Here is a 27,061-nt window from a genome sequence, read left to right as displayed (position 1 = left end):
AGTGGGAGTCCTTGGCCTTGTTGAAGAGGCCAGTAGCAGATGGAAAGAAACTGTTCTTAAGGCGTGAAGTTTTGATCCTGATGGACCAGGCTTCTGCCGGAGGGGAGTGGCTGGAACAGGAAGTGTCCAGCGTGGGAGGGGTCGGCCACAATCTTCTTCGCTTGCCACAGGGTCCTCGAGCTGTACAGGTCCTCGAGGATAGGCAGATTGCAGCCAATTGCCTTCTCAGCAGTGCGGATGATACGCTGCAGCCTGCTCTTGTCCTTGGCAGTGGCAGCAGCGTAGCAGATGGTGATGGAGGAGGTGATGATGGACTCAATGATGGCTGTGTAGAAGTGCACCATCATTGTCTTTGGCAGGTTTAATTTCTTCAGCTGCTGCAGGAAGTACATCCTCTGTTGTGCTTTTTTGATGAGAGAGTTTGAGGTCCTGGGAGAAGATGGTGCCCAGGAAGCGGACGGACTCCACAGTGCTGACTGGGGAGTCTCACAGGGTTATGGGGGTGAGTGGGGTTGTATTCTTCCTGAAGTCCACAACCATCTCCACTGTCTTGAGAGCATTGAGCTCTAAGTTGTTCTGGCTGCACCAGGTCACCAGGTTGTCAGCTTCCCACCTGTAGTCAGACTCGTCCCCATCAGAGATGAGCCCAATGAGGGTGGTGTCGTCCGCAAACTTCAGAAGTTTGACAGACGGATGACTGGAGATGCAGCTGTTGGTGTACAGGGAGAAGAGCAGAGGGGAAAGGACACAGCCCTGACGAGATATTTTGCTGATGGACCATGAGTCAGCGACTTGTGTTCCCAGCTTAACGCACTGCTTCCTGTCAGACAGGAAGTCTGTGATCCACCTGCAGGTGGAATCAGGCACGTTCAGCTGGTAGAGCTTGTCCTGAAGCAGGGCGGGGATGATGATGTTGAAGTCAGAGCTGAAATCCACAAACAGGATCTTGGCGTAGGATGCTGGGGAGTCCAGGTGCTGTAGGGTGAAATGGAGGGCCATGTTACCTAATACGTCAGGGTTGTGTTGCTCATAATATGACTTAATGAACAAATTCACTTAAATTGTACCCTTTTTGCCTCTGTTTTGTGTCCATGAAAAGAAAGAAAAAAATCCGACCATAATATAGGTCAGCAGGCAAGAGCTCGCTTGCAGCTGCACTTTCTAACCAGCTGTTGAACAAACTCGACCGTCACTAGGACCAAGCAGTCCGCCTCACAGCAGGCTTCACCTGTTCGCATGCACACTTTTCATCTCTTACCTGACTTTGCCTTCCACAGTTCATGAAATCACCCATCGAAGTCTCATGCCGAGAATGATGTCGTATGTGGGCTGCAGCTTACTGCTCTTGTCGGTGTCCGCTTTCGCGGGTGTCTCCCTGGCTGAGATGGTGTTCCGTTGTCCAAGTTGCACCGCGGAGCGACAGGCTGCGTGTCCGAGGCTCACCGAGACTTGTGCAGAGATAGTGCGCGAACCGGGGTGCGGGTGTTGTCCCGTGTGCGCCCGGCAAGTGGGCGAGTTGTGTGGTGTGTATACCCCGCGATGCTCCAGTGGACTGCGGTGCTACCCGAAACCGGACTCCGAGCTTCCCTTAGAGCAACTGGTCGAGGGGCAAGGGCTGTGCGGACACCAAGTGGACATCGAGGCAAACGGGAATCCAGAGCATCGTGAACATATAAGTGGTCAGTTTAATCCAAGCTTTACATTTTGCCATGCGGGGCAAGCATGCTAATTTTCAATAGATGGCATCTCATATCAGTCTGTTTATTATTAAATTATAAAAGCACTATCATATGCGGAAAGTCTAAAATTTCAAAATGCTAACATTGTCTTGCAAATAATGACCCCACCGTGGAGTAATGACTTTGTATTTATTTAGATATAAACTAATTCTGTACTCCTTGTTAGTGCGTCAGTGTAGCCTACCACTCAACGTGCAAAATGTCTTAATGCATCAGAGACAAAATGTGGAGCAGTTACCATTTTATTTGTATTGAACTGTCACATGCCCTTTTGGTTCCTTTTGACAGTAAGCCTAGAATAGGGGTCTCCAACTCCGGTCCTGGAAAGCTACCATCCTGTAGGTTTTCACTTCAACTGCAAATCATGTAGCCTCATTCATCAGCTTATCATCCAGCTAATTAGTATAATCAGGTGTGGTAAATTGAATTTGAAGTGAAAACAGTCTGGATGGAGACCCCTGCTCTAGAGTAATTGTAACTGTCAATCACTACAGCAAATATGGTTTCACATCCATCCAACATGGACGTCAACAACGTCAACAACAATTAGGTTTGTTGGCCTCTGTCTCTGTCGACACAATGAGGTTAGTTGTAGTTCTCAATCAACACCTGGACATCAGTCCATCCTGCCTAGCCCAAGACCACATTATATAATATTCCTGCAATGACACTTTCTCTGTGATAGAACATTAGAGAAATTATATTTTTTTAATATATTTTTTTTATATACAGTTGCCATTTTCCAGGTTTGGAGCAGCCTGAAGCACATGAATGCAGCATTGATCTTTGTGAGCTGGATTTCAGCCTTTGACCAGGGTTGAGAGAGAGGGGGGTGGAGGCACAGCAAACTGTCACCTACAGAATATAGCATGTTATGAAGTGCTAGGTTATTTTTATTTATTTATTTATTTGTCAGGGACAATGCAGTGCACATTATTACATACATAGATAATGTTGTATATGCGTTGCATAAAAGGTTTTTAGCCAATAGGCTAATTTGCAACCCCAGTCCCTGGTCAGACCTTTCTAAAAAGTTAGGCAAATACAATTTACTGCATAGTGTGAGTTACACAATCATGCAGCAGATGCAATATATTAGTATGTCACCATTTCACAGATTCATGACCACATTACACACAACAGCACATCACATAACAACACAATACCTTACAACAGGGACGTAACAACACAATACCTTACAACAGGGACAACAGAGACACACTGTGTGCTCCTGCCTTTATGGACCTGATTTAGAGGCTACATGTTTGGTTTTCTTTCAGCCAGGGTTTCACCTTTCTATTGAATGTATTGAGTTTGGTTTGTGTTTGTAATTTAGTTGGTAAATGATTCCATAAATGAGTCCCTATCATAAAAAAATATGATTGGCCGAAAGTGGTTTTGCGCACCTCTACTATGCAGTTGCCACCCACTGCCCCCCTAGTGGCCACTCTTCTTGTATTTGTTTTTGTCACAAAAGGACAGAGTAAGGTTGGAGCTAAATTATTGGAACATTTAAAAGTCAGTTTGAGAAAAGCAAACTTCATAAAACTATCAAAATTAAAAAGCTTGTATTTTTGTCAAATCAAACAGTGGTGCCACATTGTTGGTTTCTGATCCATTATTTTCAGTGCCTATTTGTGTAATGATGTGATGGGTTTGACTGTTGTCTTGGAAGCTTGACCCCATACTAGATCCTTATTATTATGTGTTGGAGCTAGATCAGGTGTGTCCTGTGCAGGTCAGCGTCTTATCGTAGATCATCTAGATTGACAAGATCCTGCACCCTGAACTGATGGAGTGTAAGTGACCACACACGTGTACTTCTACCCCTCTCTCTCTCTCTCTCTCTCTCTCTCTCTCTCTCTCTCTCTCTCTCTCTCTCTCTCTCTCTCTCTCTCTCTCTCACTCTCTCTCTCTCTCTCTCTCTCTCTCACTCTCACTCTCTCTCTCACTACTTCCTTGCTCTGTTTTCCTTTATATTCCCCTATCGCTTTCCTCTCTTCCCTGTAAGAAGATACAGCTCTTAAGATTGTGTCCACCTATTTAGTCACACTTCCTTTACAACCCGAACCATATCTGTTATATTATACTCACACCTGAATGGGGAAAAAACCTCAATGGAAATGTTGCTGTCTGGCCTCCTGACCTCTGATATAACAGGGCTGGCTAACAATGGGCATTCATCTGCACCTGCCAGGGTGCCCAGTCTATGCCCGCCAGACAGAAATAGCCCCCTTTAATCCGCAAACACCCATGATTCTTCAAAACGCACAGGTCTGTGCCAGCAGCCCCCCAAGCTACTGCTCCTCCAGCCTCTGTGCCAAGAATCCCTGCGTGCCTTTGTGGCGTTCCAGTATAAACTCCCCCCCTTCTTTCTTTCTTTCTTTCTTTCTTTCTTTCTTTCTTTCTTTCTTTCTTTCTTTCTTTCTTTCTTTCTTTCTTTCCCTCTTTCCCTCTCTTTCTTTCTTTCTTTCTTTCTTTCTTTCTTTCTTTCTTTCTTTCTTTCTTTCTTTCTTTCTTTCTTTCTCTCTCTCTCTCTCTCTCTCTCTCTCTCTCTCTCTCTCTCTCTCTCTCTCTCTCTCTCTCTCTCTTATTTTCTTTCTTTCTGTCTCTTATTCTCTCCCAGTCCGTCCTCGCTCCTTCCTCCTTCCCGTGCTGGGGAGCTTGGAGATAAGACAAACAAAGTCTGAATTTTGAGCTGAGTGAGGTTCCTGTGCTCCATGGCTCGAGAGAGGGCTTTGCCCCTCACACAGCTGGCCTCTGGAACTAGGTAGATGTGCCTGCAAGGCAGTGATGACTAAGGTTTTGTGAGATTTGAATGTTGCATTTGTGTAGAGAGAAAGAGAGAGATGTGTTTATTTTTCATTCTTCAGTACTGTCCAGGTATTAAATGCTCAATTTGCCCAAGCCCAAAACTCCAATTAACCCTCCTGTTATCTTCAACATATTCCATCCTCGCATTTTAAACCTCCAGAAAATAAATATTATTAAAATAGTTTATGTGCCAGGGTACTTAATGTTTCTTTGTTGACTGCCTAATCATCCCTTGAAATAATACATCCCCCCCACCCCCATTATACATCCAGAATATGATCCAAATCAGCATAAAATGACACTGTTTTGGTGAGAGGTGTTAGAGGAATTGTTAGGGGTTGGAGGTTAGTGGCAGCCAGGCTAGGGCCCTAGAGCAAAGGGAAGGTTTTGAAGACCATAACATTGTTGGTCATCTCACCAGAATATCATCCAAAACAACCTAAACAAATGTTGATATTTTTAATATGTAGAACACAGATGCAAACAAATTGTGTACAGGACTAAAACAAATAATATTATAGTTTAAATGTTAACCCATCATCGCTGCAGTAAATTAACGATGGTATTGCATAAGGTTACACACAAGGTTAAACACAGGTCATAAACAAATTATACACAAGTTAGTATCACAATACACAAGTGACACACACAAAGGCAAGTACCATATATACGACAGAAAACATACAAACGTAATCAACGATGTTCTGGTACTGGTCGAAAAGAAGATGAGTTCAAAGGTTGTACAGTACCAGGTGCTGAAGTTTCTTCCTAACAGAAGTAACTGAAGCACCCTTTTGAAACCTTTTGTCCTAAGAGTTTTGCTTGACCAAGAGAGAGAGAGAGTTCAGGGAAGAAGAAGGCAAGTTGGAAGAAGGCCTCTAAATACTAGCCCGGGCCTGTCCAATACTCATTCTCAGATACCTCTCTCTCTCTCTCTCTCTCTCTCTCTCTCTCTCTCTCTCTCTCTCTCTCTCTCTCTCTCTCTCTCTCTCACCCTATATCTGTCTACTTCTTCCCTTTATCTCTCTCTTCCCCTCTCTTTTTTTCTCTTTCTGTCTCTTGTTTCTCTCACTCCCCTTCTTCCAGGCCATATAGCCTCTCTTTCCCTCTCTTCCTGTCAGGCCAGATAGCCTGAAAGGTAAACAGAGAACTGAATACGTGTTTCAAGGAAAACAGTCCCTGCAGACGCTGATGTGGACAATGGATGGTCTTTATTTGCAGTTAGAACTCCTCACCACTCGCTGGCATCACCTGAACTGAAACCGCCCCACAAGACCAATCTCTGTGGACGGTTGGCCTTCTGCTAAACTCTAAAGTTGTTTGGCTTCGTTTAGTTTATGGTCAGACAGTGTACTCTTGTTGTTGCTCAATCTCAATCTTGTAGCAACCAAGTTGTGTATTTTCAGTACTTGTACTACTTTCTGTCGTTTTTTGTATGTGGGTTCTGATCCCTGAGCCCTATACTTCGAAGACAGATTTAGGGTTAGCGAGGTAACCTCAGGCTTAACTCTGGCTCCGTAGCAGGTTATGTTTGAGATAAGAGACCAACACGTATAGAAGCACCGCCTACTGACCAACCAAAATGTTCTTTGAAAATGGCATTATCATTTGTCTTAGATCCTGTGGATCTAATTGGATGGAAAACAGTATTAAGAGTCTGATCTACTACTGCCAGGGGCGGACTGGCCATTGGGGATACCGGTGGAATCCCCAGTGGGCCGTCGGGGTTGGGATGGTCCTACTTCCATCACCAACCGGCCCTCCCTCTGACATCGCCGGCACTTCCAACTATTTTCCATTTTACACAGCTTGAACACTTATAATTTGCTCTAAAACAGTCTGGATTCACTCACTGACTTTTATACTCCCCCTCTCGATCTGTATTCACACTCATGGTGCCTATGTTTGGAACATTTTCGGAAGCGTCTTCTGAAATGTGTTCTTACAGACTTCGGACGTTCAACATAAGAAAATATATATATGATGTGATTTCTTTGTAATCATATAAAATAATGTTAAGTGTATGGGTATTTTTCCAACTGGGCCACTGATTGGTCGATATGTGCCGTGCATTGAGTGGGCAACTCGCCATGTACTGAATGGGCCGTGCACCGTGTATTGAGTGGGCCGGTCTGAACAGTAACTCCCAAGCCACTTTTTTCCCCGAGTCCGCCCCTGACTACTGCCTTAGGCCGTGTTCACACTTGACTTCTTTTTTATGAAAAAAGCACTGCCTTCAGCGCTTTTTTACATGCAACCCTATGGGAAAAGGAAAAAGGCGTCCGCCTTTTAAAAAAATGTATGATTCCCATTCAGGTTACAGAATTCTCGCGCTGAAAGCGCTCAAAAGGCGCTCAAATGGCGCTCCAAAGGCGTTCCAAAGGCGCTCAAAAGGCGCCCAAAAGGCGCTCAAAAGGTGCTTTTTTCTATAAAAAAAAGGAATCAAATGTGAACTTGGTCTTAATGAGTAATAATGAGAAGGCTATAAACGTATGCGTACACAGTCGCAATTTTCTCCCAGCAGCAACAGTATGGCTTTTTGCTTGAATTATACTCTTAAACTCTTCATATTTGTTGTTAATTAATGTATTCACTTCTTGAGTGAAGTACGGCGCTCTAGACTGGTCCATGTTAGTAATTGGTCATATTTTGCAAACACGCCCCTTTTTATGTCAACGAGCTCATCGCTCAATTGAGGAAATCTAGGTTGGGTTAAGGAGTTGACAACCACAGTCGTGATACTACTTAGCGCAATTGCGGTTGTTAGGCTTAGTGAAGCAAGATAACAATAATTTACCCCGGGCGTGTTGAACTTGCTTCGTAGTACAGGGACCGGGAGCCTCATTTATAAGAGTGCGTGCACACAAAAATATTCAGATATATAAAACAGTGCGCACGCACATCCCACTCTGGTTTTCCTTTGTAAATCACAATTTACTAGAGCACGTGCGCGAACGTCTTACCTTACCCAAAGTAACGCCCATAATTGCCTATAAATGGTAACTGAAACGCCCCAAATTAAGATTAATAGGGTCATGCTTAATAACACTTTCAGTGTGGTAAATGCACTGATTCTTATTGACGATGACAGGGCCATTATCATATTGACAGTAATACGCAACAGACATACATATATGAACCTGTGCATTTGCATCTACCTGACTAAAGCAAAAGCATCAGCTTTAACCTAATTTATCCTCATGTTCACCTAATTATTTGAGACTACAATTCATAACATGCAAGAAGTGTTGAATGATTATAGATCCAATCAAATATTTTTCCTGATTAAACTACACATATTTGAGGAGTTATTTTGCATAAATAGATTTTTCCCTTTCTATTTATCGGAATTCATGTTTTATTGTGCATGCACTCCAGTGAACTCTTCATATGTAACACGTGTGAAGTTATATTTTGATTTATTTTTCACAATGCTATCAACTTGAAGGTTTGTCTAGAGTTTCATCCTTCTGCAATTGGAGTTGCAGTTTCCCATCTCTCAAAGTTTTGTGCGTAAGCATTGTTCACAGTATGCTTGGAGGGCCGCACATTCTTACAAGTTTTCATTTTTTATAAATTCCAAAGTTTGCATAGGAACTGGCATATGCATTAATTTGTTTGATTTCAGAATTGGGTGCTTTGAATTATTTATAACACAATTACTGTATTTACAGTATGTTGCTGTGAATGACAACCAATCCACGCTGCCAGTCATGACACTTCTCCCCAGTGTGCTATTCTGGGAATTTTACAAGCATCTGCTATAAAAAGCAAGAAGTTCCCGAGTCCCATTGTGAGAGTCTTAACTCAAGCAGCAGACCGGACAGGAAGCCCTAAGCCCTGTTGGTGTTGCAGAGCCCCACAGCCCACCTCAGTGGAACAGTGTTTACTGAAGGTGTGGTGTCCATCCAGAGTGGGGTCCTGACCTTGCATAAGTGTGTGCATTTGTGTGTTTGTGCTTACGTGCGTGTGTTGTTAGACTTCTCAGGTTTCCTCTATGGAGTCGAAACTACTTAGTGTACTCGAAGACCAAAGGGATTATGTTATAGAAGAAAACAAAAGGCTTCCCAGCCGCATGCGTGTGTGTGGGGGTTTGTTTAACTATTCTTGTGGGGACTAGAAGTCCCCTCAAGAATATTCAACATTCAACATTTTATGTTGTGGGGACATTTTCCTGGTCCTCACAAGTTCAAGTGCTATTTTCTAAGGAGGTTAGGGTTATAATTAGTGTTTGGGTTACAATTGCATTTACCTTTATCTGAGTGAGTTCCAAATATTTCCAACAGTCCCCACAGCGTAAGTAATTATTCCGAAATGGTAGTTGGCTAGCCTAGTTTAGTTAGCTGCCGGGCTAATTACCTAGCATTATACTCGTAGCAATGTTACTACCATGCTAGTGTTACTTGCTAGCCTTCTAATTAGTATATTCTGAAACCATACTAAGGCATTTGTCGCATAGTTTTTGTTTGTCTGAAAATAATCAGTTGAAATGTTCGAATCACAAATATGCAACGCTATGCTGAGGCACCCACTTTTGAACGCTTACATATTTGTTATGCTACTCCTTAACGGGTTAAGGATTGGTGTTAGGAGTTGATTTCAGAGTTAGGACTAGGGTAAGCTTCAGGGTTCCAGTTTTTGGGTTAAGGTTGAGGTTAAGTTTCGGGGCTGGGGAAAACAGAGTTTGGGTTAGGGTTCCTATTTTCAATGGGACTGAATGGTGAGTCCCCACAAGAATAGCAATACAAACATGTGTGTGTGCATTTGCATCCGTGATTCTCACACACCCCTGACTCCAGTTGACGTTTGCTTTCCCTGTATTGCAGCTCAGTCTTCAAAGAGAAACCAGAGAGTTTCAAGGAGTGTCCCATTGAGTGTGTGTGTGTGTGTGTGTGTGTGTGTGGTGTGTGTGTGTGTGAATGTGTGTTGATGGCTAAAGGCGCCAGTTCCTTCTTTTGAAAATGTTTTTAAATTTCCGTTCGCTTTGTAACTTAATAAACTTTTTGTAACCGTATCAGTTCTTACATAACTGTTCAAGTGCCCATAGATAGTCCTTCTACCCTCTTCTCAGACCATCTTCCTGCACACTCACAATCTCTCTTTTTTTTCTCTTTTTCTTTAATTTTCTTTCCTACTTTCTCCTTATTTCTCTCTCTCCTTCTCTCTAACACATTCTCACTCTCTCTCTCTGTCTCCCCCTCTGTCTGTAACACTCTAACACACTGAGAATCTCTCTTAGACACAGTAAAAAAAACTGTCAGAATTTCTTTCTCTCTCTCTTTGTCTCTCTTTCTCACAAATACACACACATACAAAGTCTCTCCCTCACACACTGTATACACACCTCCCCTACTGCCGGTGTTATTCTTCCATTTCTCTCTAGCTCCAGAAAGAAGGGCCTGGAGAGAGGTCGCCTTCCATGTGGGCCCTGGAGGCCTCTGTCTGTTGTCAGAAAAAACACATCTAGTTGGACTCGCAGACCTCTGCCATTGTTTGTTCCCTCTGTTTGGAGAGAAGTGCTTCAAAACGTTGGTCAATGTTTAACCCAGCTATCTCTCTGGCCGAACTACAGACAGAGTCCCACATACGTCCTACTGTACTACAGTAACAGTGTCCTTTGTTCTCACTGTACTACAGCGTTACTGCCCTGCCTCTCCAGGTGGGGGTTGTGATTTCTACATTACTAGTGGCCTCCCCACTTCTGTGTTGGCCAATCAGCCACTGCCGTCTTATCTATTTGTCCATTCTATATTGTTATTAATTTTTATAAAAATGTAGAAGTGCTGGCTTAGTTTTTATTTTTATTTTTATTTTTTTACTGTAAATCGTATCCTTTGACCTTTATGCCCCGTAAAGACTTTGCAAGTGCAACTGTGTGTGTGACCTGGTCGTTATTCTTGGTTTGTCGTTTAACCTTCTCCAATCAGTTGCTTGTCTAATAATTATGAACACAAAACCTGAACTTTTCTTGTGGGGACAGACAACAATCCACAACAATTCCACAATCTGGCGTCGTTGTGTAGGGTTGCACATGTCCAGGGTTGCACATTTAGTGCAGGGCTGCAGATGTTGTGCAGGGTTACAGATGTTGTGCAGGGTTGCAGATGTAGTGCAGGTTTGCAGATGTAGTTGCGGAAGTTGTTCAGGGCTGCAGATGGAGTGCCTGGTTGCACATGTCTGGGGTTGCGGATGCACTACAGGCTTGCAGTGATGAATTTCAGATCCAGGAGGGACCAATGGCGGTACCAGCATAATAGCAGAAGCCTTGAGAGGCACACTGCACACTGCCGTCCACCCTCGAGGGAGGCTAGCTTCCACGGTGACACAGCACCACTGTCTTTTGTCCTTCCTCCCTCCATCCCCAGGTGAGACAGGGGACCTCCACCTCGACCTGGTTCTGACGGAGATCCCAGTGCCGAGGAAGCCTGCCAAGGAGAACCCATGGCTGGGGCCCAAGGAGAGCGCTGTGCGACACCACCGCCAGGAGATGATGACCAAGATGAAGAGCAACAAGGTTGAGGAGCCCAAGACCTCCAGACCCAAGCAGGTGAGTGGGACTGCATGTCACTGGACAATAAATGATGTCCTATCATTTCCTAGACTACAGAATGTGGTGTGAAGGAACCTAAAGCTGGTTGAGATAAACGCAATACTATGCATATACTGTACCAACACAACATGTTCATCCTAGCGGTAGACACGGCTAACACGTTCTCATTTGTATGTAATGGCCGCCAGCATGATGTTGGTATTCAAGCTGAAAGTAGTGTATTTCCTGTGTATGATGATGTTTTGAACAGTAAAATAAATAAATAATTGGAGCATTGTTTCAGATCTAACGGACTGATTTTTGTTCTGGGATTAATCACGGTGCAGTGCTGCCCCCTTCTGGTGCTGCACAGAGGTGGTGATCAAAGATTCTAGAGTTTCTAAGACAACAGTGAAGTGGTTCCCAAAGCCCCTGTCAGTATTATAATTTATTCCTAATAGTGTACATCGTCTGAAACTACTACTATCAATGGATTCAACTTTGTGAATCAAATTAAGTAACTCAAGATAGTTTGGACTAAGTAACATAATAGTTTGGACAAACATTTGGATCAAGTTTCATGTAATCAACCAAACTTTGTATCCTAAGTATCATTGAACAACTTAAAAAAATATATTTTTATTTTTATACCACATTTTAAACCATGTGAGTAATGATTTTGACATTTCTCAATTGCCAAGTTTGAAAACAGCTTTATTTGCCCTGCTTTTATCATTGGCTCTACATCAAGATCTATTAGGCAAGACTGTGTCCTGGCCACTGCCAAACTGCTCCAGTCAAGAGGAATCTATTTAACTAATATGTGTAGCTGTGGATAATAACAATATCTTGGATTGTTTCTCACTTTCATCTAACACCACATAAATTGAATTGGCGTTGTCAAAGAGGTTTATGGGTGATATTTCCACCTTGTATCAATTATAAAAATAAAAAAATATATTATTTTACCAGAGTCACCTCATGGAAAAAGCTGACTGTGGAAATGTGTGAGCCGTTGTTAGCTCACACATTTGTGGTGTGCAACACTCTCAAAGATTAGGTTAAATGCTTAATAATTAAAGATATCATAACTCAGTTTCTGTCAGCCAAAACAATTTGTCTTTCAATCTGTCTTCCTTACATTCTTTCTTAGTCAAAGGTAAGTCAGTGTGAGTCAGTATTGTTCCTCTGTTATCACAGACCCAGTGTCAGCTGGAGCTGGACCAGGTTCTGGAGAGGATCTCTAAGATGCCCTTCAGAGACAACCGAGGCCCCCTGGAGGACCTGTATGCCCTGCACATCCCCAACTGTGACAAGAGAGGGCAATATAACCTCAAACAGGTAACTCGTTCATTCATCTACATTCATCTGATGTTATAGGAACAGTGTATATATATATATTTATATATCTATGTATGTATGTATGTATGTATGTATATATGTATGTGTGTGTGTATCTGTGTGTCTGTGTGTGTGTGTGTAAATATATATATCACACACAGACACACAGATACACACACCCCAACGCAGCCATATCTCCAGATCATTTGCCTACTCACCTACACACACCTGACCTTCCAGTGTAAGATGTCACTGCATGGCCAGAGGGGGGAGTGCTGGTGCGTTAACCCCCTGACTGGCCGGCCCATCCCTGCAGCCCCCACTGTGAGGGGAGACCCAAACTGCAGCGAGTATGCAGCCGGACCTGAGATGGACCCCCCCATCTTACCCCAGAAATAGTACGGCCCAGATACCCCCAAGCACCAGTCATGAATGACAAACAGGAAACAGTATTTGAAACCCTTAAGTAAGCTATATGTTATGTTTGTGTGTGTCTGTATGTGCTTATACAACTACTACTTCTAGTTTGGTTGGGTACAATGACAGTACATTTTAGTCGTTTGTCGTTTGAAGACGTAGCCACCAGATTGTGTCTTAGCTTGGGGGCTGAATCAACAGTTAAGTAACGAGGACATTATGATAAAACATACTTAAAATGAATAATCCTTTCAGTTCATTTTATTGCGTAAAGAACTTGTAGCCAGTTTCTCCATATCAGCTGTAGTTTTATATTGGACTACATTTACCCATAAATTAAAGTCTAAACCCTGCCATGACACCTTCTTTACATTTCGTCAAGGGGGAGTCCTGGAGACAGATTGGTCATGACCAGGACCAAATCTCTTCACACGTGTGTACTTTTAAAGTGCATTGCTGTCAAACAAGCCGTTCCATGTTGGATCAGCTATGTAACGTAAAATGATTTGACCAAAGACTCTGAAGGGATATGATCTCAACAACTACCTGTGCCGAGCCTTTAGATGTTTGGTAATGTGCTTTCCTTTGTATTTAACCATGATTTCTTTGTATATTATGACCTAATCACTTGCAACTTGTTGGAAGGTGTTGTTGGAAATGGTCTTCAACCCTTCTGCTAAGCTGGAGAACAACCAATTCATTTGAATCGAGTGTGTTGGAGCAGGAAAACATCTAGAACATACAGGACAGGGGGCCCTGTAGACCAGGGTTGAAGACCACTGGCGTAGTGTACTAACATGATGTCAGTGTATTTCTGTTCATATAGTTCTCTACCACAATGATAGTGTGTCACCAAGATGTTATGGGTCATATTACTGTGATGTCAACACCTATGCCATGTTCTTCAGATTACTACATTTCCAGTCATAGATTTTTTGGGAAAGGCCACGCATCTTATGTACTCTGTAGAAATAATGTAAAGAAATAACTTTCTGTAAACTATTGTTTTTACAAACAACACACATTATTAAATGTTTAGGAACACCTGTAGAATTTCAGAATATCTAGATATGGATAATGGCTTGTAAGATTAGTCACATGATTAAATGGAGGTGAACTACTGTAAGCAACGTGTTTGTTTGTTTAAGAATTTCAGATCTTGCCTACAATCAGACTTAAAGGTTAATTTCACACAGATGTCTTTATTTCCATCTGGCTTGAATGAAACTTCTCCAGAACACCTTGACATAACTGAGTACATGACTTTATTTAAATAACTGATTTTCCATTACAAAAAAAGACAAGGTTACATAAATTACACACAGAATAAATATTACACTGTGATATTCACATAAGACATGGAAATCTATATGCTTCTTTATATTGAGAAATCTTTGCATTTTTGTCTTACGTAATCAATCATTTTTGTCTTACGTTACCTAATCAAGGCAAAGACAGAGTTGAGATATTTTGTTTAGTGATTCTTTGGTCGAAAGCCATGGGCTGAGGAGCCTGTGTCACTATAGCACTATAATAACCTACAACAAAACTCTGGACGATGGGGCTTTTACTTTACGACTGCAGTTTCATTGACAAATGTAATGCTTTAATATAATAGCAATCTTAAACCTGATATACATTTTCTTGACAAGCTATTTCCAAAAATAGTTACACCAATCTTAGGTCCAAGTCTCTCTCTGCTGCAGCTGCCCCTGTTCAACAACTTGATGGATTTGTATGTAAATCAAAATTCAAAGTGGAATAGGAGAGAAGGGACCAAGATTTACATACAAACCCAGCGATCCTCACCTCTCCAGAGAGAGGGCGGCCAGCAAGGGTGGAGACAGATTTGCCTGGGCTGGGATCAGGGGCCTCTCGGGTGGGGGGTGTTTTGCATGTGGTCAGGGTCTGTCCTGTCTAGGTAAATGGGAGGCAGTCTTGTCTGCTGGGCTGTGTGTGGGACCTGTTCTGTCATTGTCAAGACACATCACGGACTAATCTTCAAGGGGAACTGAACGTACAGAGGAATGTGCTTCAAAACATCACAGACAATATCGTAGGAGAATGCATGGTAGGCAGATACACTTAGAAGTGCTGAAAGAGTGACAGGAGTGATGAAAGCTGTTCTCGTTGCACTGGGAGAGACAGCAGGGCCAGAGTCTTTTGAAGGAACATAGAACCCTTCTGAACAGAGAAGACAGTCCCCTATAAATGCGTCCCTGAATCCTATGGCCCAGATAGAGGGTTCCCATTGAGATTACATGGACAAGATAAGAGATTTGAAAAATAGAATCTGGTATGTAACTATCTTTAATATAAACTTTAAGATAGAGGACTGAAATATACATTGTTTAAAACCATTTTTTTTTGTCCAGCCTATGTCAGTACCTACACACAATCCAATGATCTAGGACAATATAATATAGGTTTTGTCTGTTCAAAATCAGTGACAGTCCAGAACACCACAATTACATATTTCCACACCTTACTTTCTAGAGTCCCTGACTTGATTAGCTTTCGTACGTTTGTGAGCTTGATTAACATGAGGATCAAGGGGTCAGAAACTTCTGTCAGTCGGTTCAAACTAGAGGAGAATCAGCTGCGCGTAACATCACCAAGCCAGCCTCCTACTTGTCTTTTATCCCTCCCTCTTTCTTTCTGTCTCTCTTTCTCTTTCATTAGTTGTTGCTGATGGTCTCCAGGTCTTTGCACTGAATGTCTCCCCCGCTGTAGTCAGTTCCCGGGAGCTTCACGCCAAAGCCGTCCACACACCAGCAGATCCCACGCTTCCGTCCGCGAGACGGTTTACACTGCAGGGAGGGCAATAAAGAAGCAGAGATGATGGGAGGGAGGGTGGAAAAAAGGGGGAGAAGAGAAAGGAAGGGAGGGGTAGAGGGAGGGGGAGAGGAGAGAGATATGGAGGAAGATAGTGTACTAAGAGAGGTAAAGTGAGTGAGCGGAAGTGAGAGAGACAAACAGCATGCTTCTGTGGAAATACTTGGACTTTGAAGGAAAGGTTTGTCACAATCAATTCTAGTCTTGTGTGTGTGTGTGTGTGTGTGTGTGTGTTTGAGTACCTGCTTGCGCTTGTAGAAGCCCTTCTTGTCACAGTTGGGTATGTAGAGGGAGAAGGCCATGACCTGAGAGGTGTGCTTCATGTTCTGAATGATCCCATCCAGCTTTCTCCGGCAGGGACCCTAACACACACATACACATCCAATTCAACTATGTCACGTATTACTACACGGCTCGTATCGTGCACTGCTGTGTGTGTGTGCGCGCCTATGGGAACTGGACTTACAATCTCTGGCTGCAGCTTGTCTATGGTGAGGGGAGAGTAGTCGAGGCCAGAGCCAGAGTGGATCTTGGCCTTCTGTCTTTTGCGTTCCATGGCCATTCTCAGAGCCTGAGCCTTCCTACTACTCATTTGTTCATCTCTGCTGTACAGGGGTACCTGGAAATACGGTACAAAGGGAGGGAGGAAGAAGGAAAGACACCTAAGAACTGCTTCATGAATTCACGAAACTTCCCAAATCCCCCAAATGCTCCAACCAGCAGCACAGTAGTAGATACATCCGTGAGACATCGGTACTCATGTAGACTCACCTTGGCCTGGGGCAGGATAGAGTCAGGAGAGTTCCCAGCTGTGGAGCGAGGTGGAGGGAGGGAGTAAGTTAGAGTCACACAGGGTCAATGACAACGGATCAGATATTATTCCATCAAGAACATATCTATTAAGTGTTTCCCCCGGCCTCAGACTGCGAGGGTGCGATGGTGCAGTCGCACTTTCACTGATGTCATGCTGTGCGACCCTGTGCCATTACAAGCTAACTGCTCTGTGTGGTTGTTCACAAAGTGAGAGGAAACTACATGCAGCTAACTGTCTAGACACCTAGCAATCATCGGCCTTGTTTGTTAAACCGAGTGGTTGGTCGAACTCACTCCTAAGTATAGATGCAGCCCACCTGTGCCACCTGTGCCATGGCAAAGATGGCTGGAACGGTGTTTATGGGGAAGAGGGCATGAAATTGCGGATGCTCTACAGATGAGCGACGCGACAACACCTGGTACAGTTGCATCGTCTGTTTTACAATTAGCAAACGAAAGGTTCGTGATGGCTAAGATGGCATTACCGCGTTTTGGTTTCAATCTCAGTGATCAGACACAAATGGATCCTACAGCACTGGGACACCAGTCGTTCGTTGTGTGGGGTCCATTGTTGGGTTGGCGTCACCAAAACGTTTCTCAAGTTGACCATTTCTCCGCTTATGTTTACATCCCACCACACGTGAATCCCACACCGCGTGCTGCTCCTCACCGCCCCTCGGCTTTCCCCCCATCCCCCATTTCATTGACGATGTACTGGAACTTGCCGCAACGCATTACGTGAACGCGCCAGGAAGGCCGGTATTCACTGGCACAAGGCGAAATGAGCTTGGCTGTCATTGAGCTTGAGTTGGGAAAGAGTTGATTGTTCCTTATGGTGAAGATGATGCCACTAGATGGCGATAGTGTTAACCTGTCTTCCTAATTGCTGGTTCACGCCACTGAGTTCTGCTACAAGAAGTGTAACTCAGAAGGCCAAGCCTGCTTAGAGCACTCATGTAAATCATGAGAGATTTAACACCATCAGAGTGAACACCAAACACTATCTGAGTCAACACCAAACACCATCAGTCAACAACATCAGAGTCAAAACCAATGGAGGACTTCTAAGCCACTGACAGAACCATGCATGTGGTGTTACTCACGAGTCTGAAAGAGTACAGTTCAATACCTTCTGTCTTTTGCTCTTTCCATGTTTTCTATTGTTGTCTCTCTGCTCTCTCTAACTCCCTCTCTCTGCTATCACTCTCTCTATGGTCTATAACTGCCTCCACCTCTCTTGCAATCAGGGTAGTGATAGAATTCATGCTTAGATTTGAAGATGGTGAGCTGAACATATTTCAGCATAATTGTTTGTCATCTAATACTATGATAACAATGTTCCTTTCTCTATATAATTCCTCCACTTCCCCGTCTCCATTCATCCCTCCTTTCTTTCTATCATATTCCCCGCATGCCCTCCCTTTGTTCTGCAGCCTCTTCTCTCTCTCTCTTCCTCCTCTCCCTTCTCCACCCTCCCCTACCTTACTCCATTCTCCTCTTCCAGGATGTGGCGTGTAAGCGGCGTCCTAGCTGCCCAGTGAAACAGGGTCATCACCCAGAAAATCTCCCCTAGTGACGTCATCTCGGCTTTTTCTCAGAAAATACAAGAATTCCTTTTTTCTTCCTTTTCCTCTGGTCTCCTCCGCTGACAATGTTCTTTCTGGAAGGCCCAGAGGGGTGACAGATGAGCCAGCATCTCAAACTCCAATCATGTCCTAATCCCCTGCCCTGCGAAGCTCTAATCTCATGGCTGATGGATCACGTCTCTCTCTTTAGGTTGTTTGCTTCCTGTTTTTTTTTAGGGATTCAGTGTTGGGATTTTCTGGAAACATTCATGTCCCTGGAAATCCCACTTAGAATTACACATGACGAAAATACTTCTGATCTCTCCCTTCCTTTCTACTTCGCTCTTTCTTATTTGTCAATTAATGTATTCCCTATATCTGTCTGTGCACTAACACAGAACAGGAAATGAGAAGATTTTTACTACAGTAAATCCTGCTACAAATAGACACAGACAGCCAGATGCACTGTGCAGGCAGAGTAGGAATCAGGGAGAAACATACTTTCTGCTGAATCACTGATCACTGCACAGAGGGAGGGGGAGCAATGAGAGGAGGGAGAGAGGCGGGTAAGGGTGAGAGGAGGGAGAGGGATAGAAAAGGAGGAGGAAAGGCAGTAAGGAAAGGACATGAGGCAGAAGGGAGCTGAGGAAAGAGGAGGGTGGGTAGCCAAAGGGGAGAGGTAGAAAACAACTGGAGAGAAAACGTTGCTCTCCTATGCCAACAATAACCAACAATCCACTCACACATGCACAAAAAACAATAAGCATCCTTTTTTTTTTTACTCAGATACTTACGACAGCGCCGGTGTGACTAGGTCGGGGTCGCGGCAGACACTGTGACGGTCCCTAATATACCGCTCATGAAAGGCGCGAGGTGCCACGGAGAAGATGCCTATAATCTTCTGGGTGTCTCATGTATTTAGCTCGAGCCCCGAGGCACTTGGTCACTCGCACGAAGAAGCCCTTCTCTTTAAAAAACGGGTTTCAGTTAGCATGCTGATGTCAGCACTTTATACTGAGATGACAGGTTGGTGGGGATCCACCGCGACCGTGGTACAATGGTCATTGAGGTCGTGAGGCCATTACGCTCGCAGCTAACATTTAGGTATGTTGACACAGGATGTTGTGAACACGTGTAAGAACAAAGTCAAGGCGTGATTCAACGATAAAGAGTCTAATTATCATGACTAATGAATGAGGACTTTACTAAGACTTGTACTTACGAGTTATATGGCAGACGTTCGAGCCTAATAAATATTGTTCGAGGTAAACTTAATCTTGTTCAGCCGAAATAGGAAACCCACAAAATGAACAAATTTCATAAAGCCTAAAGAAAGAATGGAATTCCTAATTAAACTAGGCTACAACTATCAATGTATAGTGTCTTTGAAGGTATAAGTACAGGCATTAAAAAAGAAAGATAAAGAACAAATCTGAAGTGATTACCCCGTGAAGTATGCAGCGATTTGTACATCTTTTCGTTTGTGCAAACTCCTCTGCCATGGAGGAGCGCGTGCAGCGGCTTCTCTTCCCCGTTCTTCGGCAGGCAGCGGAGCCCCCGCGAGCAAGTCCCGGTGTACACACCACAAGATTGGCCCTCAGTGAGTGCACACGTCTGGCAGCACCCGCAACCGGGTTCCTTCACCAACTGGCATCCGATCGGCACCGGCGGACACATGGAGAGCGCCTTTTGGTCACACGGTTCACACGGCACATACGAGCCGCAACTATACTCGCTCAGGAGAATCGTTACTAGGAGAGTAAAACTCCTCCACATCTTCCCTTGAAATGTTGCTTCTTCCAAAATCCCTGCACTGCTATCAACTGCTTATTTTGTGTAATGGAGTAGACTACTTGTTATGCGTCTTGTCATCAGGGGTTTCCAACGAATGTCCAAAGTGCTTCTCAGCATCCACAGGTGTAGACTACGCCACCTATCTCACTGCAACACTTGCCTTAGCGCACTTAACGGCAGTGTTCTGAACGAGTCTACTTTCTTATGCAAAAAGTATGCAAAAGGTCAAACTGTAAACCACAGAAATGGTCTCAAAATAGGGTTAATACCCCTGGGTCTTTTTGGTACCCTTGTTTCCTGTACGCACATAAACTACATACTCTCCAAGAGATCTGTGTAGCGACCTCTCTATTCTCAGAGGGATCTCCGTCGACTATCCTCGTGTAGTTTAAACTTTGAATGTGATCTGGATCTTCGATCTTGGCTTTTTAAAAACTGCCAGAGGCAAAGCCAGAAAGGATGGGTATGTCAAACGACGTTGAAAGGGGCGGCGCGCCTGTCATCTCCGATTGGGTTTACAAGGCGGGTGCTGGCACGTTCCCAAGCAGGCTCCCTTGGATAGTTGCTGTAAGGGGCAAATAAATAGTCTACAACAATTCCCTATGACTGCGACGCAGTCCAGCGAGGATTTACAACACAGTGATTTGTCAGTGTGGACACTGAATGTGAATTTGGCTGTTTCTCTCTTTAACAGTTATTGAACCCTGACAAAATCACCTTCACACAATCCCTAACCCTTCTTCCAAAAAAACAGATAGTCATTTGTTTTAGTGTAGTCTAACTGTATAAAACCCAGACGTATTTAAGATTTTTTTGTTTGTTTGGTTTCTGTCAATTTAAGAAGGTGTTGATGCAAACCATCTACATCTCAGTAAATCCCTAGTTACTGCTGTTGTTAAATCCGATGACAAATAGATGTATGGGATGCTGTGTTGTAGCCTAAGCCAATGTTCCGATTGGTATAGTTCCAGACCTTGACAAAGATGCATGATTTAAAAGTGCAAAGAGTAGATGTGAACCTGACAGACCGAGTTGGTCATGGTTAAAGTGTGGACAGTGTGACCTGTGGTTTAACGAGGGTCTGCATGTGGTCGGTTAAACTGGCTCAGAAATTGCTAGAGAGACTATTGTGAATGTGACCTCACTGATCATACAAGAGGATGTTCCAAGAAATTGTTACAACCAGCTACGGTTGGTGTTTCAGAGAGATGCCGGAAGTGGGTGTACAGCTTAAACCAGAATGGATTTTAATTTAGTTTCGTGACAATTCATGTTTACACGTAGGCTTACTGTCAATATTTGGATTGACAAATAGGCCTATTAAAGGGTAAAATGTGAGGGGATGCAAGTACATTTATATAAATGAAACTAATCATAAGGGAATTCAGTATTGCTTTTATGTAGCATTTTGTACTATTTATTAAAAGTGTTTCATAGGACTCTCAATACAATACTTTTGTAAATTAGCCAACACACTGGTGTATTGAGTGAGATTTGAACCCCAATCACCCACTTGACAAAAGACGCGGGAAAACAGGGAGAAAAAAAACAACGGTAGGCCTATCAATAGGTGCGTTTGACTATGGACTGACTTCATGCAGTGCTGCATGTGTTGTAAAATTAATGAAGATGTTTTCTTAATTTGCTTGTGGTTTGTCTATTTGCATGTTTTCTTAATTTGCAGTGTGTTTGCACATGTCGGCCACCGTACGCTAGTCCTTCAACTGCCTGCAAACCCTTGCTAGGCTACCGGACTAGCCATGCTAGACTGCCAGCGTGACTGTAAGGAGAATGTTTTTTTTATTTTTTATTTACCTTTTCAACATTTAGGCTATACTGTATTATACTACATACTGCAGATATATATATGCCAAACAGGGGCACATGTCACAGTCTGGGTAAGCAAACAATCAGTTATTTTAGCAAGGGCGTTTCTACACGGGGGCCTACAGGGGCCAGTGCCCCTCTAAAAATGACCCTGGCCCCCCCTGTGGCCCCCCTGAGTTGACTGAAACAAAACGTTACACGTTTTTCTTCTTCCCGTAGCAGTGATGTCAGTAAGAGGCTCGGCACTGAGTTATGAAAGCCAGATTACCAAATTTATTGTTAGGCTAATATGTCAAAATAGTAAACGCAGTAAACAGTACAAGCAGTAGCCTACAGCCGCTGAACGTTAGCAAAGCCACATAGCCAATCTTTTCTTCCATACCAGTCTGTTTGAAACAATCGAAAACATGTTGTCCCTTTTGCTGCAGTGGCCCATCAAGTCTGGCGTAGACCTCCCTCTTGCTATTAACTCCTTTTTTGAATAAAATCGAGCTTGGAGAAATTCCTCAACTCTGAATATTGGCAGACACCGCTGCAGTTTTTTCTACTTGAATTTTGCGGGGATTACACTTACAACGTAGCCAATGTAATGACGTTAGCTGCGCAAATGTCCAGTAATATCTCAATTTTAATTGGTCCATGTTTGATACGTAACGTAGATGATTACTGGCATAACATATTTACGTGCAAAGGCACAGAAGAGTTGTGCCCTTCGACGTACATGTTAAAGAATACAGGATCGAAGTGCGCATGCGCAACATGAGTTTTTTGCTTGTCGTCCGCAATGAATGGACAGTAAAAGTACTGCTTATTCTACCATTTTGTTGTATTTGATTATGCGTAACTGCTACATTTGTCATCGTAACGTCTAAACAATTGGAATAACACACATATTGCATATATAAATCACAAGAATAATCAGTAAAAATACAAGTTTATGAAATAAAATGATTTAATAAACATTTTTACGTTTGAATTTTTGCAGGGTAGGCAGTGCCTACCTTGCCTGCCCTGACTGCGCGTCACTGTCTAATAGTCATAATGAACCGAGGAAGGGACATTGCAGCCTTTTTTGCCCCAGTAAATGAAAAAGTTATAGAAACATATCAAGGTATTGAGAGAGTTGAGGAACTGGAAGAGGGAGAGCCAGAGCATTTTGTATGATTTTAATGTAAATCAAAATTAACGTAGACTATTTAACGTTTAAATATCCTTTGTTTCCGTTTTTTTATGTGCCCCTCTGATTAAACACTGGGCCCCCATGGCCCCCCCCAGTAAAATTTGTCTAGAACCGCCACTGTATTTTAGTCAAGGTTTTGGAAACAGGCAGAAGCAAGGCTCTTGTGTCACTTATTCGCCGTGAGACTCATGCATCTCAATTGGGCGCATGACTTGGACGAGGATCAGGCATATGGAGTAAGCTTTCTGCCAAGTTGGGAGCTGTCTCGAGTTATACAGTTATATGCCACCTACCAGCCAATCAAAAACACCAGCAGCACCCATGTCTCCCGGATTTTTCAAATGTTTGGATAAAACTTGAGAGGTCAGGGCCGGAGTTTTGACTTTGACAAGGACCAAACTGTAATGGCCAGATGACTGGATCAGAGAATCTTTGAAATGACAAAGTGCTCCCAGTGAGCAGTGGTGAGTACTTCCTAAACATTGTTGCAGTTGCACCCCTTGCCCCTTCATGTCAATGCTATTCCCTGATGGCAGTGGCCTCTTTCAGCATGCACCTTGCCATACTGCACACATTGTTTGCAAATGGTTTGAGGAACATGATCAAGTGTTTAAGGTTTTGTCCTGGTCCACTGATCAAATTTGAGTGAGCATCTGTGGGATGTGCCACAAACCTTTCTCTACCTTCTCCACCCTTCTTAACCCACGCCCCACCCCCTCCCTCCACCCTGACAGCAGACGACTTCTCCTCCTTCTTTGAGAAAAAAGTCGCAGACATTATCCGAGGCATTCTCTCTCATCGCCCCACCTCCTGTCCACTTGATCCTATCCCCTCCCCTCTCTTTCAAACCATCTCCCCCTCCATCATAACTTTTCTTCTCCATGTCCTAAACTCCTCTCTTACCTCCGGCACCTTTTCCTCTGCCTTCAAACAGGACAGAGTTACCCCTCCCTTAAAAAAAACAAAAACCCTCCCTTAACCCTGCCGTCCTACAGAACTACAGTTCTGAACGTGCTGTTTCTAACCAACTGTCAAACTTTCTCTCTCAGAACAACCTGCTTGACCCCAACCAATCAGGCTTCAAGACTAGCCACTCCACAGAGAATGCCTTCCTTTCAGTCACCACTGCCCTCCAGTCTGCCAGAGCGGCTTGCAGGTCATCCGTCATCATTCTGCTGGACCTTTCTGCAGCGTTTGACACGGTTAACCACCAGATCCTGCTCTACAGACTTTCTGAGATGGGCATCACTGGCACTGCACTCCAGTGGATCTCATCCTACCTGTTAAGATCTTACCAGGTCTCCTGGGGAGGCAAACTGTCAGGCCCTCGCCAGCTCTCCACTGGTGTCCCACCGGGCTCCGTCCTTGGACCCCTCCTCTTCTTTCTGTACACCACCTCACTTGGACCAATCATCACCTCCCATGGCTTCTCCTACCACTGCTACGCTGACGACACGCAGCTGTACCTGTCGTTCCCCCAGACCGATCTGGGGATCTCAGCTAGGATTGAGGCCTGCCTCACAGACAACTCCGCCTGGATGACCGAGCACCACCTTCAGCTGAACCTCGCCAAAACAGAACTTCCCGGCCAAATCCTCCATCTCCCACGATCTGTCAATCACCCTGGGATCTGCGACGAAGACCCCTTCATCCTCTGCCAGGAACCTTGGGGTGACCATGGATGACGAGCTCTCCTTCACGGCCCACATTGCTGCAGTCTCCTGGTTGTGTAGATTCACCCTCTACAACATCTGGAAGATCAGGAGATATCTGTCTGAGCACTCCACCCAGCTGCTAGTCCAAGCACTGGTCCTCTCCAAGTTGGACTACTGCAACTTGCTGCTCGCTGGTCTCCCAGCATGTGCAACCCGCCCTTTTCAGAGGATTCAGAATGCAGCGGCTTGCCTGGTCTACAATCTACCCAGACACTCCCATGTTACCCCGCTCCTCATCTCTCTCAACTGGCTACCCGTCAATGCCTATATCAGATTCAAGACCCTGGTACTGACCTTCCGAGCAGTGAACGGGACTGCACCCGACTACATCAAGTCTCTCCTGCAGCCTTACACCCCCACCCGTCACCTACTGTCTTCTTCAGACAACCGCCTGGTGGTCCCACTGCTCAAGACTGCCCGGTCCCAACACAGGCTCTTCTCCTGCCTGGCCCCACAATGGTGGAACCAGCTCCCCACCTCCATCAGGGACACTGACTGTCTCCCCACCTTCAAGAAAAGGCTCAAGACTTGTTCCGGGAGTACAACGGCACTTAGGAATGCTTGATTGGACCTGATGTTAGTTTCCTCCAGGATCACAATGACTTTTATTGAGAGACTTGTTGCTCTTGTAGGTTCGTTATAACAAAGTTAACTCTTGTACTCGCTGTGAAATATTTTACTGTTGATTGTTCTTTTACTGGTACAGTCTTGCACTTTTGGGGTTTATGTCGTTTTAATTTGTAACTTATATAACTGCATGCTCTTATGGGTCTTCCCTTTGGCACACTTGTTTAGTTTTTCACAATGTATGCTTCATGTTTTGGCTGCTTGCAATGTTTGGGACTACCTCGTTGTTATTATCAGCGACCTGTGCTCTTTTGTAAAGCTCTCTGTTGGAAGTTGCTTTGGATAAAAGTGTGTGCTAAATGCATAAATGTAAATGTGCTGGACTGACAAGTCCCATCCAAAGCTGGTCATCAGCATATTAGGCAGGTGAGCATAATGTTTTGGTTCATAGGAGTATGTATACAGTATGTTTATACAATGTACATAATATATACTGTAAATATACTGTATTTACAATATACTGTATACATATACCATCAGGGGCTCCACCAGGAATTTTGGGCCCCATGAAAAAAATGATCATTTCTATTTGTTTTTCTTTTTTTTTTTGGTCCCCTGTCATTCAGGAATTGTCTAAACTTTTCCCCCTATACGGCGCCCCTGTATACCAGTGTCGTGCACAACAAACTCAAGGCTGAAAATTCCTGATGTTTGTTGCACCCCGATCCTGACCTCCCCACACTCAGTCTACACACGGTAGGCTACCTCACATGAATTTATAAAGGTCGAGACCCTCTAGCTGTTTCAAGCCCCCCACCCCTCTCTCGTACCACCCTTCAATACCCTTCTGCAACACCACCACTGGGCCTCTAACTTGCTGGACTACGGTCTCTCTAACTCTAAACATTTCTTCTATTTCCCCAGGCAGGAGCAATCGATGACCACTCACTTCAGTTCCGACAGCCTTGCTCTCTGACCTGCCACTTTACAGAAAGTGCATATGTTCACAGATCAGAAATTCCATTAGTATTTACAGAAGAGAACCCAGACACAATATGTTTTTAAATACACAGTGTTTCCCACACATAGACTAATCAGAATTAGGTTTCGGTTTTAATTTGTGGCGGGGCGCCACAGAATCAACACCGGCCACTACATATTGCATTTTGTAAAACATTTTTTTTTAACACTATTTAGGTTAGAACACGCAGCGTATTCGTTCAGCAGCATTTCCTTTCCCTGCTCTCCCTCCGTCTCTCTGTCACTCACGCGTCTTTCTCACATACGCACAGTCAAAACGTCAACACACAACGTCACAACATCAGCACACGTTAGCAACGATGTACACCTACGCCGTTGTAGTAAGAACGACAGCTATATCAGAGAGTCTTCAGCATTAGTGCCATAGCTAAAGGTCTAGGAAAGTTGAGGCTACTTTTCACTTTTTTTTTTTGGTATCTACGAACATGTCTTAATCGAAGGTTCCCCTTCGTTCTTTTGGTGAGAAGTCTCAGGAGCTGGCTACTTACCCGCCGTCATGGAGCCGACCAGTTAAATTAAGCAATAAACCCCAAGAGGCCGTGGTTTGCGCTGATTTTAGAACAGGTAAGGGGAGTTGTTAGGCACGACGCGAAGCGGAGTGCCGAAAACCCCCTTACCTGTTCTAAAATCAGCGCATCCCACGGTCTCGTGGGGCTTATTGCTTTTCTAAAACTGTTACTACAAATATTTAATATGGTTTCACCAATAAAAACAATTAGAAACAAAATAGTTTAATAATAAACCGGCATTCTTCCGCCACTGGAAAGTATAGTTCCTAAATAAATCGTTGCCACGCAACAGCCTGCTGGACACCTTTGCAGTAGCCTGGCTTTGCCCTCCTACGTACTTCCGCTCAATTTGGATTTTGCTTCTGTACTAGGTCT

The 27,061-nt window shown here is 44.0% G+C and overlaps 2 protein-coding genes across 3 annotated transcripts; one reads left to right on the top strand and one right to left on the bottom strand.

The window, feature by feature from the left end:
* Positions 1 to 1,291: 1,291 nt before the first annotated feature.
* On the top strand, positions 1,292 to 13,966 carry igfbp2a (insulin-like growth factor binding protein 2a). The gene is made up of 4 exons (XM_084667525.1): positions 1,292 to 1,679; positions 10,919 to 11,100; positions 12,283 to 12,423; positions 12,664 to 13,966. The coding sequence occupies exons 1-4, from the start codon at positions 1,304 to 1,306 to the stop codon at positions 12,820 to 12,822; spliced, it is 858 nt and encodes a 285-aa protein (XP_084523651.1). The 5' UTR covers positions 1,292 to 1,303; the 3' UTR covers positions 12,823 to 13,966.
* A 119-nt stretch (positions 13,967 to 14,085) lies between these two features.
* On the bottom strand, positions 14,086 to 26,765 carry LOC146261626 (insulin-like growth factor-binding protein 5). 2 transcript variants are annotated; one of them, XM_084667524.1, is made up of 5 exons: positions 26,666 to 26,765; positions 16,447 to 16,484; positions 16,142 to 16,294; positions 15,918 to 16,037; positions 14,086 to 15,650 (listed from the first exon to the last, which is right to left on the bottom strand). In XM_084667524.1, the coding sequence occupies exons 1-5, from the start codon at positions 26,673 to 26,675 to the stop codon at positions 15,519 to 15,521; spliced, it is 453 nt and encodes a 150-aa protein (XP_084523650.1). In that variant the 5' UTR covers positions 26,676 to 26,765; the 3' UTR covers positions 14,086 to 15,518. The 2 variants fall into 2 exon arrangements, with proteins under 2 accessions (XP_084523650.1, XP_084523649.1); XM_084667523.1 differs by lacking the exon at positions 26,666 to 26,765 and adding an exon at positions 19,499 to 20,265.
* Positions 26,766 to 27,061: the final 296 nt, after the last annotated feature.

Source organism: Hypomesus nipponensis, chromosome 12 (assembly GCF_054491055.1).
Source record: "Hypomesus nipponensis isolate SF chromosome 12, ASM5449105v1, whole genome shotgun sequence".
Taxonomy (NCBI): domain Eukaryota; kingdom Metazoa; phylum Chordata; class Actinopteri; order Osmeriformes; family Osmeridae; genus Hypomesus; species Hypomesus nipponensis.
Note: the sequence above shows the minus strand (reverse complement) of the source record. Positions and strands in the feature narration are given on the sequence as shown.